Source organism: Alligator sinensis, unplaced genomic scaffold (genome assembly GCF_000455745.1).
Source record: "Alligator sinensis unplaced genomic scaffold, ASM45574v1 scaffold854_1, whole genome shotgun sequence".
Taxonomy (NCBI): Eukaryota; Metazoa; Chordata; order Crocodylia; family Alligatoridae; genus Alligator; species Alligator sinensis.
In genome coordinates, this window is record NW_005843433.1 from 67,692 (window position 1) to 85,301 (window position 17,610).

General features: G+C 58.3%; 1 protein-coding gene across 9 annotated transcripts in view; it reads right to left on the reverse strand.

The window, feature by feature from the left end:
- Window positions 1-577: 577 nt before the first annotated feature.
- The window catches only part of LOC102386152 (folate receptor alpha), an 18,770-nt gene continuing 1,737 nt past the window's right edge, over window positions 578-17,610 (reverse strand). For 3 of the 9 annotated variants that reach the window (XM_025195216.1, XM_006038686.3, XM_025195218.1), the window contains exons 2-5: window positions 4,167-4,308; window positions 2,994-3,182; window positions 2,334-2,469; window positions 578-1,840 (exon numbers count right to left, since the gene is read on the reverse strand). In XM_025195216.1, the coding sequence (XP_025051001.1) occupies window positions 1,566-1,840; window positions 2,334-2,469; window positions 2,994-3,182; window positions 4,167-4,308 (742 nt within the window). In that variant the 3' untranslated portion in view covers window positions 578-1,565. Of the gene's footprint in view, window positions 1,841-2,333; window positions 2,470-2,993; window positions 3,183-4,166; window positions 4,309-5,263; window positions 5,726-5,788; window positions 9,213-9,276; window positions 9,526-15,572; window positions 16,233-16,268; window positions 16,436-17,610 lie in introns of those variants that run through there. The other 6 variants (XM_025195217.1, XM_025195215.1, XM_006038684.3 and 3 more) reach the window with 6 other exon arrangements.

Genomic DNA, 17,610 nt, shown 5'->3' on the forward strand with positions numbered 1-17,610 from the left:
GAACCCCAGTACCTCGGAGTGGGGCAGCCAGCCAGCCACAGACCCACTCGTGGCCCAGCCACGCGCCTCTCTCTCTTGCAGCAGAAGGGAAGGGGTGTCTCCACAGCTTTGCCGCAGCCGGCAGAAAGTGCAGGAAGGGCTGTGCGTGCCTTCTGCTGGCGGCCGAAGCCTGACTGCGCTGGATAGAAATGGGGAGGCTGCTGCCTGGCACCGGATCCCCCTGGAGATCTGCATTGCCCCATGCTGGGAACTAGATCTGCTCCCAGAGCCCGGCTCTACACTGGGGGACCAGGGGCTGTCCCTGATGGGGTGTTCGTGGCTGGCTGTGCTGGGAGCATGGGCTCATGCACAGAGTGCATCAATTGCTCTCTGTGCAGGGATGGGGTCGGCGTGGGGACCTCAGTGTGGTCTGGGCATGGGCTCATGCCAACAGGACACACTTTGCAGCTGCAGGCCCAGGGGAAGCCAGAGATGTCTGGGTCGTGCTGCCACCGCCCCCGGCTGGAAGACAAGGGCTGCTCCCTGGCACTGCTAGAGATGCAGCAGCTGCCGGCGCATCAAGGAGGAGACGAGCCCGGAGGTTTCAATCAAGTTTACTGCCAGCTCTGCGTGCACCAAGGAAGTGGATGTGACACCCACACCCATGCATGACCCCCAAATACTTATGCAGCAAAAAGATGAGCCTGGAGAGTTGATCGAGTTTATTGCCAGGTCCGCGTGCACCAGGGAAGTAGATGTGTCCCCTCACTCATGCATGACCCCCAAATGCCCATGCAGCATTGGTGCCAGCTGCAGCTGGCAGGCCTGAGGGCAGCACTGGCTGGGGGTGCAGCTTGAGCCTGTGTGCAAATGGCCAGGGATATTGCAGCCCGCCGGTGCAGGAGCTGGGCTGTGGACAAGTGCTGGAAGCATTGCCCTGCAGCAGTGACTCGCCCCTCGCTGCAAAGGAAGCTGATGGGAGAGGAGGGAGGCAACATGCCCGGAGCTCACCTGAAGACCCCCCAGCCCAAGCCTCTAGGGAAGACGAGGTGCCTGGTAACTGCATGCTCCCAGCCCTCCCCTGGTTGGGGATGACGGTCCCCTAGTTGCCCCCTCGAAGTGTTTGGCTTCTGGCTCTATGTCCCCCCTCTCCCGCCGCAGTTTGCCCAGGCTGTGCGGAGAGCACCTGGGGCTGTCTTGCTGCTGTCCTGAGGGTCAAGGGCTTGGGGGCCAGGTCAGGGCTGTGGGCTCCCCTGTAGCGAAGGGCACAGACAAGCCAGGCACTGGAGTGGACAACTGCACAGACTCTCCTGGATAGACAGACACCCAGGACAGACTCGCTGGGTGGGGGGGAAAGTTCTGCCCCTGGGCACCATGGAGAAGGTGTTCGCTGCACACAGCCAGGGAGAAGATGGGTGCAGGGAGCGAAGCGTCAAGGGGAGCCGGGGTCGTCTCTGTCACCTCAGCAGCCTCTTTTGTCCCGGTGTCAGGAGCAGAAATGGGTCCAGCGTAAACGAGGGGGAGCCAGAGCCCAGCGAGCGCCCCTGCAGCCTTCCCCCCAGGCCGGAAGAGCCAGCATCTGGCCCTCAGAGCAAAGCTAGCAGGGCAGGGGCCAGCAGAAACAGCCAGGCGCCAGGCCCCGGCATCGGAGCCCCGGCAAGCCGGGCGTAGTACTCGGCAACGGCCACGTTGGGGTTGACCTCGGTGTTACTGAACCACATCTGCATGCAGCGCCCGCTGCCCTGGCTCTCTGTCGTGTATTTGTAGGATCTGGACCACAGCTTCTCGCACAAGTCGGCCGGCTGGGGGAAGACCGTCTTGAAGGGGCGGCACTCGGAGCCCCGGGGGCACTGGTTGCTTCCTGGAGGGGCAGAAGGGGACAGGCAGCAGCTGGCACAGGATGGACCCCCCTGGGTCTTTCCTTTGGTCTGGCTGGGGGAAGTGATGCCTCCTTCTCCCTAGGACCGGATTCTCCCAGCCTCCCAATCCCCACTGCGCACGGGCCCCTAACTGCGGGGCTAGTGCTGTGTGGGTGTTCTCACAGCCTGCCAGCTGTCAGGGCTGAGTGACTTGCCCAAGGCTACCTGGGCCATCAGTGGCAGAGCCAGGAAACAGCCCCAGCCCGTGTGCCAGGCTCCTGCTTGCTATTACATGGGGAATCATGGCAGGGATCTTGGGGCCAATCTGAAGGCAGGGAGGAGGATGCTTTGGTCCAGAGCATTGTCTGTAGTGGGTGCTAGACCCCAGACCGGCCTTGACCCCTGCCCTCAGCACGGACCCCCACCATCCCTCCCGTGGGGCCGGCCCTGCCTGCAGCCAGCTTGTCTGGTCCCGTCCCCGGGGCGCTCGCTGACCTGTCGTCCAGTTCCAGCCCTTGTGCCAGTTCTCCTTGCAGGTGAAGGAGTCCTGGCAGTCGTTCCACCACTGGTCGCAGTCCTCCTTGCACAGCGGCACGTCCATGATCCGCTCCCGGCGCCAGCTGGTGTCCGTCTGTGGGGGCGCGGGGCTGTGAGCCTCGGGGCACAAGCCCAGGGCTGCCCAGTCCCCCTCCCCTGCCCCGTCCCCTCCAGAGGAGGCCCGGGGGCTGCCGGGAAGCCAGAGCCCCGTGGCTTGGCACCCAGCGGGGCAGGGGGCAAGCAACCGAAACAGGAGAAGCTTGGGACCTCACCCCCCAACACCAGTTCCCTGTCTGATCTGCTGCTCTGCTTTCTGCTCCCTGCCCTATCAGCCACTGTGCTGCCTGTCCCCTCCCCGATCCACTGCACGCCATGCACAGAGCCTGCCTGTATCACGTGTGGCACCTGTGCCACAGGTTGGCCACCCCCAATCTTGCCAAGGCCTCACTGAGCAGAGCGGCACTGTCCCAGCCCATGTCTACCCCTCAGCCCTGCTGGTGCAGCCTCAAAGCCTGACGCTAGTTTGGGCGGCTGCGTCCCTTGGTCGACTCGTGCCGAGCCCGTGACCCACCCGCTCCCAGCTCCTCTGGCCCAGGCTGCTGCCCCCCACCCTCCTACCTGCACGATCCAGGGCCCCAGGTTGGGGGAGCACTCGTAGAAGCAGGTGTCCTGGATGAAGTGGCGCTTGCACTTGTCCTTCATGCCCCCACAGTGGTTCCAGTTGAATGAGTACAGGTAGGACTGGTCTTTGTGAGCCTCCATGCTGGTGTTGGCCGTGCAGCAGGCGTTGTCCTTCCAGGGGGTGCACTGCCAAGGGAGCAAAGGGCCCAGTGGGTGCATGGCTGTGGGGGGCAATGGCAGCAGTGCTCCCTAGTGGTGGGGGCATGATTGCACCTGTGTCTCAGGGGATGGGGGCAAATGTGGCTCTTCTCCCTGGGGGAAGCCACAAGGCTGCAGTGACAAGCTGGGAGCACCAAAGCAGGATTGGGGGGGGGAGGGGGATGCAAAAGGCAGAAAGGCCTGGATTTATGAATGAGGGGGGTCACACCATTTATGAACAAGCAGGCTGCCAGTTTAAAACTTAACAGCAGGAAGTTCGTTTCCCCCAGCGTGGCATTCAAATTGGGGAATGCATGGCCACCAGATGTGGTGCAAGCTGCGAGTTCAGCCTGATTTCATCCAGGGTCCGGACACGTGCTTGGAGGAAAGGGGCATCGGTGGCTATTGAGCAAGGGGGTGAGGGGCATGGCCTCTGCATCAGAGCTTCCCGGACCTTCAATGCTGAAGGCTGCAAGAGGGAGAGGAGCAGGGGAAAACCCCCTTCCGGCCTCTGCTCATTTGCATCCGCATGACAAAAGGGACCGGGAAAGATGGACCTGTGGTCTGACCCAACCGCGGTTCTTACATTCCCCCAAATGCTGCTGGCACTTCCTTCCTCTTCAGGTGCTAATTTGCCAACCACGGGCAAGGCAGACCCCTAAACGGGGGCAAGTGCCCGCATCCCTCTGTAAGGCCAGCGTCACCCGGGGGTATCGCTGAGCCAGCGGGAGCAAAGCCAGGGCTCTGGGTGTCTGTCCCCACAAGGAAGCAGGGAGTGCCGGACCCCTGCTCGGGTGGCAGAAGGGGCCCTGTATGGCAGCCGGGTTGTGCTCGGTTTGTCACGGGACTCTCCCCCATGCGTCAGCACGGCCGTCCTCAAAGGCTGTGACAGCTGTCCACAGAGCCAGACCCTGGGACCTGGGATTTGCCATGGCCCAAGACACCCGGGGTGGGCGATGACAGCCCCCTTACCTGGTTGTGCAGCTCCCCCTCCGGCCCTGGTTTGGTCTTGTGGTGCTTGGCATCCATGCACACGTTCAGCATGTCCTTCTTGGCGGCCTCAGTGACGCAGGCGGCCAGGAGCCCCAGCAGGACCCACCGTGCTGCCATCTCCCTGCCACAGAGCAAGGGAAGGATGGTTAGAGCCCACGCGGGCCAGAGGGCCGTGGCATCCAGCACCATTCGCTCCCACCCCTGGGCATCCCCGGTGGGCACCCTCCAGTGACACAGGATCGGGCGCTCGCTGAGGGCACGAGCCAGGCAGGCCTGGTCCAGGGATCTCGGCCACATACTGCTGGGCTTGAGCCAGGGGCACGGCCGGCCCCGGCCATGTGCAGAGAGCAGCACGCCCGGCCCGGGTGGACTTGCCCCAGTGAAGCGGTGAAACAGGGAAGGGTTTTGCTGGCAGGATGCAGCCCTGCTGCAGCTGCCACCGCCAGACACCCGTGCCCCCTATCCTTGGCTGCCGGAGCGGGCAGTGGGCTCTCCTGGGTCGCCCTCACCCCATCTACCAGTTTAGCCACCTCCCAGGTCTCGGCTCCCATGTGCATGGGAGGAATCAATCACTTAGCCTTCCCCCCATACCAGCCGGGGGCTCGGGGCAGCTCCTTCTGCCCCATCCAGTCCTTCCCCCTGTCTGTGGGTGGGCTGTCCAGCCATGCAGGGTACTCCCGTCTCACCCACAGGGCCCTACACGGCTGCAAATCTTTTTCTCAGCCACCTATTTTGTTAGAAGCCGCTCCCCGCCCTTCGGCAGAGCTCCGTGGATCCAGGATATGGCGGGCTCCCTCTGATAAGGTTCTCCTTGAAACGCCACCCCCCATGCTCTGGCTTGTCCAACCCCTCTCCCACCCACCCGGGAAAAGCCAGCACCACGCCAGCCTTGCTTCTCACATTATCCCCCGACCCCCACGGCTGTATCAGCCCGCCCGACCCCACCGCTCCCCGCACATGTGGAGTCTTGCTAAGCACCCTTGAAAGCCGCCAGGCGCTGGGGGCAGCTGGCAGCAGGGGCAGAGCGAGCCGAATGGGCACCTCCGTCCGACTCCAGATCGCAGCTAGGAAGTTACCTTGAATGCAGCCGACCCAAAGGCAGGCAGAGAGCTGGGGGTGCAGGGGCAGCCGGCAGCACTGATCCCAAAGCGAGCCCGCTTCCCATCTCAAAGGTCAGCTCCCTGCCCAGCCCCTGGCCAATGATTATAAGGGGAGTCCCCCTGCGCCCAGCACCATGCCGTGGACTTTTTTCTTTGCTCCGCACCTTGGTGGGAGATAAGGAAGATGAAGGACGCCTCGTACAGGCGTCGGGCCACCGCGGCACTGATCCAGGAAAAACACAGAGGCTGATCCCCTGCCTGGAGAAGTGGGGGCCGAACATTGCTGCATTGTCTCCAAATCTTGAACGATAACAGCCAACACCCGCAAAGCAAACACGGGCGCTCAAGAAGACCCAAACCCAAGAAGCCAAAAGCCAGGGATTGAGTCCAGGCCTCCCTCCACTGGCGATTAATTAGGAATCAGCTCATTGAGGAATAAAAGCATAAGTTAGTTGGCTATACAGGACTATATAAGCCATCGGCGGTGGGAAGCTACATTACCGGTTGTGCAGTGCCACGAATGGACGTGCCTCTCTGTGCACCCTCGCACGGTGCTCTGAGACTGAACTCGATTGCATCAAGAAACGGAAGGAGGAGATACTACAATCCTGCCCATTCCCCAGTCATCATGGCTTTGTCAAAAGGAGAAATAAAAGTGCAAGCCCCGCAGATTTTTGGTGTCCTTGCTAAACACTTGTTAAAATAGCGGAGTGGGTAAAGCATGACGCAGGGTACAGCTGGGCCCTGGACGGAGCTAGCAAAGCTTTGGGGGAGTTTGGCTGACTGCACCCCAGCACTAGGAGAGCCTTAACGGGACCATACGGGCAGGTTTTGACTTTTTTTTCCTGCAGGAAAAATACTAGTGCCGTCCTTCTGTGGCAAATAGCTCAGGTGGCCTGCAGCAGGGTTTGGGCCCTCTGGCTCCCTCCTGGAAATCTCTGGGTTTCTCCCGTGAATCCTGTGCGGGTGTTTGCACACCAAACTGTGCTTGTATTGTGCTACACCCTTAAAAGGATCTGACAAAACCCCGGTTGAGGATCACTGGGATGAAAAGGGACCCCTAGATCGACCGTGGAGGGTGTGGTTACCCCCCTGCTACAGCCTCACATGCCTGGCATAAGACATGCCCTTAGCAATACCAAGTGGGCAGCCCCATGCATAAAGAAAGGCCATGGCTGGGTTCCCCCCACCCCTGGCGCCTTCTGCAGAGGGAAGGGGTTTGATCAGTTTGATCCATGGGTCTAGCTCCACGTCTGCTCCTCCCGGGTCCTTTGGGTTGAGCAGCATGATGCTGGACCCTGCTACGGTCAAGCGAGGAGCATGGCTCAGCTCCCACCTGCCTCGTGGGAAATGCCCTGCCCGTTTGGAAAACGCATCTACTCCAAGCAGCTACTGGGCTGAGGTTGGAGCAGTGGGTCCCACAGTTTTGCCCAGCAAGCGCAGCCCACACGGTGCCCGATTCCCTTTGCTCTTGAACCCCTCCATTTCCAGGATCTTCCCCTGCCCGTGCCCAGCCCCTTGCTCTGCTAACACACCCAGCTGCGCGGAGCGACTGCTCCAGGAGAGACCGAAGCAGCTTGCACGGTGGCTCTTTAACCCCCAGAACAAAGGCAGGGGAAGGAAGAGGAGCAGCAGCGGAAGCAATTGGGAAGAGTGGAGAAGATCCAGGGGAGGAGGCTGGCGTGTCCCATGCCAGAAAGGAAGGTGGGCTGGCGGGGCATCGCAGCACCAGGCAGCACCGGCACGGGACGGAAGCGCACGCTCTGGCACACGGGTTGCAGCAGTAGCAGGCCTGGCAAAGGGTCGAGGAAGAGGAAAGGGAGCGGGGAGAGCAGAGAGCCTGCAGCCTGCCTCTCAGACACCGAGCTGTCTGGCCAGCATGAGTCAGAGCCGGGGAAGCAGTCATAGCATTAACAGGATGGACTGAGGACAGAAAATGCCCATCACCACCGCCGCAGAGAGGGGCAGGGAGAGACGCTCCAGGAAGATGCTCCCTGATGACAGAAGGACCTTATTGGGCCCATTTGAGGGTTGCAACGTGATGGAGACACAAAGGCAGGTACCCCTGGGATGTGATGGTCCCAGCAAGGGGTTGTAGCCGGTGGCTGCTTTTGTCCCATCCTCTCCCAGGGAGCGTAGGGGAAAGGGCTGGGCTTTTCCCAGCCACCGCTCCATGGATCGGGGCAGCTAAGGTCAGACCTGACGCAGCAGGAGATGCTGGATGGTGGCCAGGGAGCAATCTACTGATAGTCCAGAGGCTGTAAAAGGGAAAAAGTAAGAAAGCACCATCTAAGATAACCCCCTCCCCACCTCCCGCCTCGCTCCAGGGCCCGAGCAAGGGGAGGCTTGCTTTCTTCCTCCACCCAGAGAAATGTTTTGCGCTTGAAAGTTCGCCTCACTCCATCCTGGCCGCGCAGTCGGTCCAACAGGCAATCTCACTCCAAAAAACCCTCGCCCCCCGCGTAATCCTCAGCCCGTCACGGCTGCAGCATCCCACTAGTGCTACTCGCAGGCGAGCAGGGAGGCCTTGCAAGAGCCAAGCGCAGAATGAAGACTGCCCGGCAGGGCAGGGGTGTCCAGACCAAGTCACGCTCCAGACCCTTCTTGGAGAAGCCCCAAGACTTTGTATAATGCTGGTAGGGGCTGATCCCCAGGGGGTATTGCCAGCCCCAGGGCCTCGAGAGCCCATCCGGCAGATGACAGCAGCTCCTGCGTCTGCAAGGACAGGAGAGCCCGAGCCTCACGGTGGTTCCACAACTACCCCTGCAAACTCGCAGCGCCCTATGGGGGGGCAGAAACCCAGTGGGAGCTACAGTATCCAAGTCCCAAGAAAGCAGGTTTAGTGAAGCAAGGCCCCAAAGCCAGAGGTCCTTCCCGACTCTCCCCTGCAATACATAAAATCCTAGAAGATGAGGGTTGAAGGGACCCCAGGAGATCACATCTACTGCAACCCCCTGCTCCAAGCAGGACCAGCCCCAGCCCCAGCATCCCAGCCAAGGCTTTGTCAACCTGGGTCTTAAAAATCTCCATGGATGGTGATTTCACCACCTTTCTTGACACAACCCAGGTGGCACCAGCTTTCTTTTGCTGAGGCACAAAGCTGGTGACAGGCTCAGCCTGACTGGTGATAACCCCTGGTGCCTTCCTGCCAGAGCTGCTGCCTACCCAGCCCCATGGTGCTCTGCCCTCATCCTTACTGCCTCACATCCTATGGATTTCAAAGCATTTCTCTAGCTTGCCCAGACCCCTCTGAATCCTGATCCCAGAAGCCTTCCTCAGGTCCAGGTACATCACATCTACTGCCTGTTCTCTCCCCAGCTGCCCCCGTCACCAAAGGAAACCATGTGGCCTTGTCCTTAATGCACCCATCTGTTGCTTGTCGCAGATTGATGGTTGGATGATGTGTCCCAGCCTCTTCCCAGGAACCACAGCGAGGCCGAGTGGTTGTAAAGCCTCTGATGCCCCTCTCCCCCCTTCTTAAGGACAGGCACTCTTGTTTTCTCCTTTCCACTGGAAACTCCTCTGCCCCCAGCCTCCTCCGGCTCCAAGATTACGCCAGCCGGGCTGAAGTTCGCTGCTTTGAAAGCCGCTGACTTATCTGAGCAATCTCGAACCTGCTCGCGCCCTGCCGAGCTGCAGATCTTGCCCCCTTATCACTGATGCAATGTGCATTGGCCACAAGATCACAGTTCACCCAGCGTGTGAGAAGTGCAATCCTTTGGCCCCCTCGCAGTATCAGTGATGAGCCTTGCAGAGTCCCCGGACTTGCCCTCGCCCCGATGCATCGACCCCCGGTTTCTGCTTTGGTATTTCGGGTGCCCCCGGGCAGCGAGTACCATGTTTAGTCTCTCACTGCACTCCCTGCCACTTTGCAGGGGGCACAGCTTGCCCTCATGCCTTTCCAATGCCTGGCCCAACATCTGGCTGCTGCGAAGCACTCGTCAGGGGTCCTCCTTGCCATGCCAGCTTGTCCCCACCCCGTGACTCACCCTTGGTGTCCACTGGGCGCAGGCAGATGTCACCAGGGCGAGTGGATCTTTCCTCTGCTGTCTCCTCCTCGCTCTCCCGCTCTGCCCAGGAACGTCCAGGCTTTTATAGCAGCCCTCCCTTTGCGGCTCACCTCTGGCAGGAGGATGCCCACGGGGGCCCCCCCATCTCCAGCCACACCCTGCGTTTCATGCTGCGATCCCCGTGCACTGGGTATTGCAGACGCTTTGTGATGCAAGCACAGCCAGAGTTAGCCAACAGCTCGGGGGGGGGGTCATAGGAGCTGTCTGCCTCCAGACACCCCATCACTTCCTCGCTCATGGGGTGAACACTAGGGCAGCCCGAGACCCGGGACAGGGCTAGGCCGGGCACTGAGCCACCACCTCATCAGCATCCCTGGATGCACTAGACATTTCCCCAACCAGTTGTTTAACGCCAGCTATAGATGCTCCATCTCTTTGCCCAAGATCCAAAACAGGCTGCAGCTGGGGCAGAGTTTCTTCAGGCACCTGGTTTCCCATCGGGGCAGGTGAATAGCCACTGCAGACCTCCTGGCTGGCACATCCGTGTCCAGTGACTTCTTAATGATGAGGAGTCTGGAAAGGCCCAGCGGGTTGATAGGTCAAAGCTGAGGTGCTGCATAACGTCTCTGTGGCCCCGTCTGGGGTCTGCTCTCAAACAGGGTGCGCTCAGCCCTCCCTCCATGGAGCCCAACAGGTTGCATCCCATTGTCCTGTAGCATCAGCTCATTCATGCCAAGAAGGCGTCTCCCAGAAGGGCTGCAAAGGATGCCCAAAAACCCCACCCTTCCTGGTCCCTTCCCAGTGTTGTGAAAAGGGGAAGCTGGAAAGTGCAAGGCATGCACAATGCAGGCTGCTTCAGCCGGGAAGGAGAAGGGCTTCCCCAAACAGGAGGGTCCGGCTGGAGATGGTGCAAAGTCGGGCTGAACCCTTGACGTCCCGTGCAAAGCATGATGGGGATGTGGTGACTTACCATGGTGCTAGGAAAGCCTCTGAGCTCGGTTAGCTCTAGCAGAGAGCATCTCCTGGCACATGAAACCTGCAGCGGTTGCTGCTTCGTGAGCAGTGGCTGGGGTGGGAGCACCCAGCAGGACTCGCCTCCTGGCTCTCTCCCTCTTCCTTTGTCATCCTCTAGTCCCAGGGCATCAAACTCATTTGGCCCCTTGGTCTGGATCCAGACTGCAGGGGTTCTCATGGGCCACATCTGGATCCACCTCTGGCAGGGAGGCGAGTGCCAGGAGTGTTAACTCCTGCAGCTGCCTGAGCCACTGTGATACCTCAGCAAACTACAGGGATTACTGCATCCATCACTCATCCCACCGCCCCCAAAATGCAGCCCAGTGGGGCTCTGTAGCCGGGAAGTCGGTAGCAGGCTGCACTCCTGGATTCCCAGCCTCTCCAGCGGCCCTACGGCCCGGCTCTGCATGCTGGATCCGGCCCAGGGGCTGTATGTGCGACAGCCCTGCCCTAGGCCAAGAGTGGGGAGCTCTGTGCACTCGCAGCCCTGACCCAGAGCGTCACTTGTACCAGCCGGAAGCTGAACGCCTGTGCTAGTCAGGGCCATGCCCTGCGTGGTTGTGGCACATTGCTAAGTGCTGAACGCGGCTGTTCCCTCTGTCTGCTCCTGTCTGGGTGGAAGCGTAGGTAAAGCGGTGCATAATGAACCTTGTTTCAGGGTTAAGCATACAAGGGTTTAGCCCACTTGTACCACTCCAGGTGCCGACAGAGGGAACAGCTGCAGGCTAACACCTTTTGGAGCAGTTAAAACTTCCCCCGTCTACACCCAGGGCTGAATTCGAAGGTCCATTGCCACTGTAGCCGGGGAGCTGGAGAGGGATCCTTTCCAGCTCTCTGCCACAGCAAGGGATTTCCCAATCAAAACTGGACCAGAACTGCTTGCAAAGCCTGGAGCAGGTAGGAAAAGACCCTGGAGAGACACTGTGGGGTGGGCTGGACCTGGGGCGGTCTGCTATTCCACGGTTGTGTGACGTGCACGATGCACAGTGTCACGATGTGGCAGGGGTCTCAGATCTGCAATGCGGAAAGCCTCAGGAAGGGCAGCCCAGGCCTCAGAGAGCTGCCTTTCCACAGCTTATCTTCCCACCCTGCAGCGACAGGGCAAGGTAAGCAAAAGCAGCTGATGAGGAAGTGGCAAGAGTCATTCCCTTAGGTCGGGGTGGCAAAATGCCTGGGGCATTTTTAGAAAGTTAATATTTATTTGCCCCTGGCTGCCTGTCATGTGGCCCTTGATGGCTTGCCAAAATTCAGTAAGTGGCCCTCCGCCCAAAATAATTGCCCACCCCTGCCTCAGGTAATCTCCGGGGCAATCACAGCCTCGTCCTTATCATCGTCCCGCGTACAAGCGCCCGCTCATCTGGGGCAGTAGCTGGCTAAGGAAAGCGACTTGCTGACGGGGTGGTTCTGGTCTGCTATAGGAGCATCGACACATTGGAAACCACAGTAACACGTAGGAAACCAGAGGTGACTGACTGTGATAGGCGGCAGATGCAGAGGCACACAGGGCCCAGCCCTGCTGCAGGGGAAATCATATGAAACTTGGGGCAGGGGGTGGGAGTCAGGCCTGGGCAACAGGCAGGAACTTTACTTCAGGGGAAGATCAGTCATGTGTCCACTCTCCTCATCAAGTTCATTCTGGGGAAGCTCTTTTCTCATGCAAATACACAGCACCTGCCCTGGACAGCTTGGGAGAGGCCTGGTCGGGTGTCCATAATACAGAGCGAGCCAGCTACAGAGTAAAATCCCGGGGAGACTGACCCATGCGCGGATGTCGAAAGCGGGGAGAGCAGATAGGGTGGTGCATCATCACATACAACACGCCACCTATGTTTCTCCAGGGAAATAGAAACTAGAAGCTTTACTAATAAGCCAGAGGCCCAGCGCTATATTATTAAGTTTAAGATTAAGCAAAAACTCATCTAAATCTACCGGGACAGCCACTAATTGCTAAATTATACAGTAATTAAAAAAACTACAAGCTAGGCAAAAAAAATTATTTAAGAAGTCAAGAGATCATTCTGCTAGTCCTGTAGTCATTATAGTTAAATATATGTCTCTTATTCAAAATTGTGCAACAAAATCTAGCCTGCTTGAGTTTCTTGACAGCACCTTCAATACTTCACTGACAGTCATTAGTACTGCTGGACCCCTGAGTTAAGGATTTTAGCTAGAGTTAAAAACAACCTCCAGGGATGTGGAATAGAGGAGAGACATTCCCAGGAATGGAGAACAGACAGCAACACTGAAGAAGAAAGGATCATTTGAGTAGGGGAACATGACGACCATTAACAAGGAGTGAGGGTCTTTAACACCTAAGGAGTGAAGAGAGAGCAACAGGAACCAGGCAGATGATAATGAGCCATGAAATCAATTGACTCCCTTAGTGCTGCCTGAATAGAAATGCCACTGCCTCTCCCAGACAGCTGGTTTTACAGTTTGCATAGAGCAGGAATCAAAGAAGGGGTGCAGCTGCACTACTGCACCCTTCTAGATCCACCTCTGGGCTGACCCTGTAGTAGCTGTGTTGTGGGTTATAGGTCCCAAGCGAAATAGCCCACCAAGTCAGCATGGTTATGAGCCTTTCTATGGCAAACGAAGTGTGGGGGGGGCAGCGTGATGCAGCTAACATCACAGCTGGCTGCCTTCACCATCCTGCCTATGTGCCCAGATTCCCATTATAGCTGGTTGAGCTGGAAGCAGCCTTCAGCTCGTGTCCAGAGCAGGGACTCAACATGTCCAGAGCATCTGGCCCCAACGCTCCAGCAAACAGAGCCAGACCTTTGGTCTAAAACATCCAGAGAAAGAGAGACGTGCAAGGTCATACATGATGCTGCATGACACACCTGGCTCTCCGCAGGGTGGGAGGGATGAGAGGGGACAGGTGCAAGACAAGTGTCCGGGTCCTATAAAGGACTAGCGAGCACCAGGAAGCGGCTTGTTTTGGCTCAGCGGAGAAGAGGGAGCGAGGCCAGGAGACAGGTGATGCAATCGAAACAACCAGCTGCACAAACAATCCCTGCAGCAGTGTCCGGAAGGAGAGGAGATGGGGCAAGACTGGCCTTTCTGGAGGGCATGAGGGGGCAGGTGCTGACGTGCGAAGTGATGAAGGCTGGCACGATCCTTTGGGCTGCAGGGGTGGAGAGGGAAAGTCAGAGATCTGGGCACGTCCATGTGACCTTGCACCAGGCCAAGGAGCAGAGCTGGGAAACATACCCCACCCACTCTTTCTCCTGTGGGCCAGAGGCCAGAGAACATCAGACAATGGCTGAGAGAGGCACAGACCATGCCCAGGACAGAGAAGCAGCATCAGCATCTCACCATGGCATGGATCAGGCATGGCGTGCTTTCAGGGCATGGGCAGGGTAGCACAGACAGGCTCTTAGAGGTGCAGCATGGAGGGTCGGTAAGATTTGGACAGCCTGGATGCTGGGACGCAGAGAAAGGGCTGAGTTTTATGGGCCGAGCACAGGCTATGGCTGAAGTGACAGGGTGGGGAGAAGAGAGCAGAAGTGGGGCTTCCTTAACCAGCCAGCGGGAGAAGGGACCTGGCTGAGGATACTCTGATGACCGAGGACCTCATGGAAACCCATGGGCTGCGTCCAGGTAGGACATGGGGATGCCCAGTTGAATCAGAAAAAGCCTCTTTGCACTGCCATTGACAGGCGCTGGGTCCGTCCTCACACTGGGGCCCTTTCTAATACCCCTGGCACGTGACAGAGGTGAGACGAAGAGGTGCCAGTTGCAGTGGTGACCCAGGTAGCCCACGGTCTGGGCAAGCGAGCCCTTTACTGTGGATGATACAGGTGCGATTGAAGGTGCACCCGGGGAGGGCAGAGGAAGGCAACAGCGTAATCGGAGCTGCAATCTAGGCGGGCTCCCTGCTGCATCACCAGGCTGGCACTTTCCCAGAGCACCGCGGCACAGGGGGCTGGGAGAAGGGAGTGATGGAGTTATGGAGAGGGGGCTGCATGCAGATGATGGGGTATAGCAGTGGCAGAAATGGCCTTGAGCTAGGCTGCGTGGCACAGCTGGTGGAGAAGAGGCAGCCTCAGCCCCTCCCAGCTCCATCTCTGACCCTCCCAGGCAGCTCTGGCAAAGTGACTCAGCCTCGTGCCTTGGCTCCTGTTCTCTACCATGGCGCATGGTTCGTGGCCTGGGCCCTGAGAAGAAACTGCAACCTCAGCTTCTTGGATGGGGACAGGGGAGCACGATACACCTCTCCAGCATTGGAGCAGAGGGAGCCAGGGCTATGCCAGGCAGGGCTGACACCTGAGCAGCTCGGCCCCGCTTTGCACTGAAGCAGGCTTGACGTACCCATGGGGCAGGTGGAGTCTTGGTCCGGCCTCCCACCTGAGCAGCTCCAGTGCTAAGGGGGGGCCGAGCTGCTCAGGTGGGACGTCAGACCCAGACCCCATTTGCCGGGCGGGGAAGTCAACCCCACACGTTCCTCCAGCAGCAGGGGGTATTTTGCCACCTCCCTAAAAAAATAACAGATTTTTCCAAAGAGCAAGGAAAAACCTCATCTTCAGCTGACTCACCCTCTTTGTCCTGTCTAGGCTGCGAAACAGCAGAGTGACAGCTAACAGGCAGCACAACCGCTCAAAGAAAAGTTAGCTTCGAAAATGAAGACCTGCTAAAAAGGAGACAGGGAGGTTAACACCTGTGGGGTGGAGAACAAGGAGCTATTAAGATAGGTGACCTCCTCGGCTGCCAGAAGATTAATAGAACAGCTGCTGCAGTGTGATGGAGGAAGCAAAACAGAGGCAGAAAATCAGTTTCCCGGTTTAATACACACAGCCTAATTTTTTTTAGGGGGGAGTACATGTTGTTTGCAAGAAAAGATGGTAGAAACATGAGAAAATACGGTATCTTCTGGACACTGGCCACATCCCACTCAGCTGGGGCAAAGAGCACCAGCAAAACCAGAAGGAAAAGGATGTCAAGCCAAGCATGAAGATACCATTAACTCTTTCACTGCCTGAGATGAAGGCAGAGGCATGGTTTAGAAGCCCCACGTGCGACTGAATTCCTGGTGGGCGCAGCTAACAGCCAGCCAGCTTATCACAGATAGCAACAGGGTAATGAACGCTTCAGGAACATATCACGAACCTCAACTTAGCGAGAGGGAAACTGAGGCAGGACTCGTAGACAATGAGGGTGGGAAGGGACCTCAGGAGGTCGCATCCAGTCCAACCCCCTGCTCAAAGCAGGACCAGCCCCAACTGCATCATCCCAGCCAAGGAAGAAATTGAAACACTTACCCCAGGGAGCGGGGACGTCCAAGGCAGGGTTAGAACCAGGGAGTGCCTAGCATCAGGCTGTGCTCCCTGCCTTGCTGTCTGGGTAAGCACAGAGCGTCCTCAATGATCACCTTACACCGGCCTGGAGCGTGCACTTTTCCTGTGGGGGATGCAATGCTGCAGCAGCAGCCCTCACGGCTCGAGTGATTCACGGAGCAGGTCACCCCGACGAAGCAAAGGGTAGAAACTCCCTGCCCACTACTGCAAGGTGGCTCTAAAATAAAGCACGACCACAGGCGCCGTGGCTGAATCGTGAGCCTGACAACACATTTGTGAGACACGCCCCGCTCCACGCAGACATGCACACACTTGATCCCAATCCTGGAGCTAACGCAACTTTCCCTCTGGCCAAGCGCAATCGCCCATCCTCAATGCAAAGGCAGCCAGAGGGCCAAGCCGGCTGTGCAGCTAATGATTCATAGATCTGAGGAGTATTTCCAGGGTGGCTTTTCAATGCAGAGATTTTTTTTTTTCTCTATGCACTGCAAGGTTTTTTCCTCTACTCACCACCGCAGCAGCTGGAGCTCTGAGCCAGCAGCTTGCTGTGGGGGGGTGGTCTGCTACAGTTCCCGGATTTCCTCTCTACTGAAATCCTGCTCTGCCATCCTCCAGCCCCTCTTGCCACTGCCCTCCCACCCCATGCTGCCAGCTCCCCACCTTCGGCTGCCCCACACAGGTCAGGATCCAGGGCCCGACGTTTCCCTCTGGTCACCATGGTCTCTTGCCTCGCTCCCTTGGTCCTTCCAGCGCTGGACCTGACTCAGCACCAGCATTGCAGGCGTGAGAACCGCTGTCTCTCCTGCTGCAGGGCTTTCCTATTTAAAACCCCCCCAAGCCCCTCTCCCCATCCAAGACGCTGCGCCCTCCCTGACAGCATTGTGCACTAATCCGATCTATGCATCAGAGCTCTAAGCCTGCAGGGATGGGCTGCAGTCATCCTAATATTCAGGGCTGTTTGCTCAGGTCTGTCGAGCTGAATGGAGCGTAGTAAAGCTTTACCCTTTCCCTCTCGCTGCTGGGGGTCCTCCCTGTGCCCCACAGCAGCAAACACTGCCCGTGAAACCCGCTGCATCGTAGTAGGTTTTGCATGATGCATGGAGGTGCTAGGGCTCCCGTCTACCCCGTACCAGCCCCGGGGCAACTCCCCTTCAAAGCTGGTGGGGACCAGACCAGAGAGGAGAGTGATTTCGGCAAGGAAAACAAGCCAGAGGAGAGCAGATCCATGCTCTCCTGTATCTGATGGGGCCACAGGGAAAGACATCCTTTGGGCAGCTGAAGAAGCAAAGTCATCAAGCTAGACAAACAGTTTAACCCCTCTGGGAGCGCTTCTCCCGATCTCAAGGAGGGGGTGGATCTGCTGAAGACTTTGTTATCGCTTTTATGTGATGCTGCAAGGAAGTGAGATGATAGGTGCATTGGAGATGGCGCAGCTCAATATTGCCAAGAAGCCTGAGAAAGCTCTGACAGCAGCCGCTCCTCAAACCGACCCTGCTAAAGACACAGGCAATATGGACTAAGTCAGGGCCAGCATTAGCTGCCAAAGCAGCAACATCTGTCAACCCAAGTCCCCCGTGAGCATCCTGAACAGCCTGAGAGCGACCACAGCACCAAGGGTGAGCCTAGAGCAGCCAAAACCACTGCATGTCTAGCAGGGACGTGCCCCCAGGCTGCGGGCTGCAATTATGAACCTAGGCTGTCTGGACGTGGGAGCTGATGCCATCCTCGTTCCTGAGCTGTCCAGGCCTGCCTGGGCCCATCTGAAACTGCATCCAGCAAACCGTTGGCCCCGATCCCTGCCGGGATGCTGAGTGAACAGCTTCTGCGCGAGATGGCGCCCGCGTGAGACAACCTGTCTACACTTAACCTTCCCCTCCGCCTGCTGTCCTCTCCCCTGAGCTGGAGGGCGAGGGCGGATGTGGGCTGCCCGCTGTGGGTTCGGGGCTCCCTGCCCTGCTGCCCTTCCCTTGGGAGCCCCATGCTTGCCCGCCAGTGGGGGGGG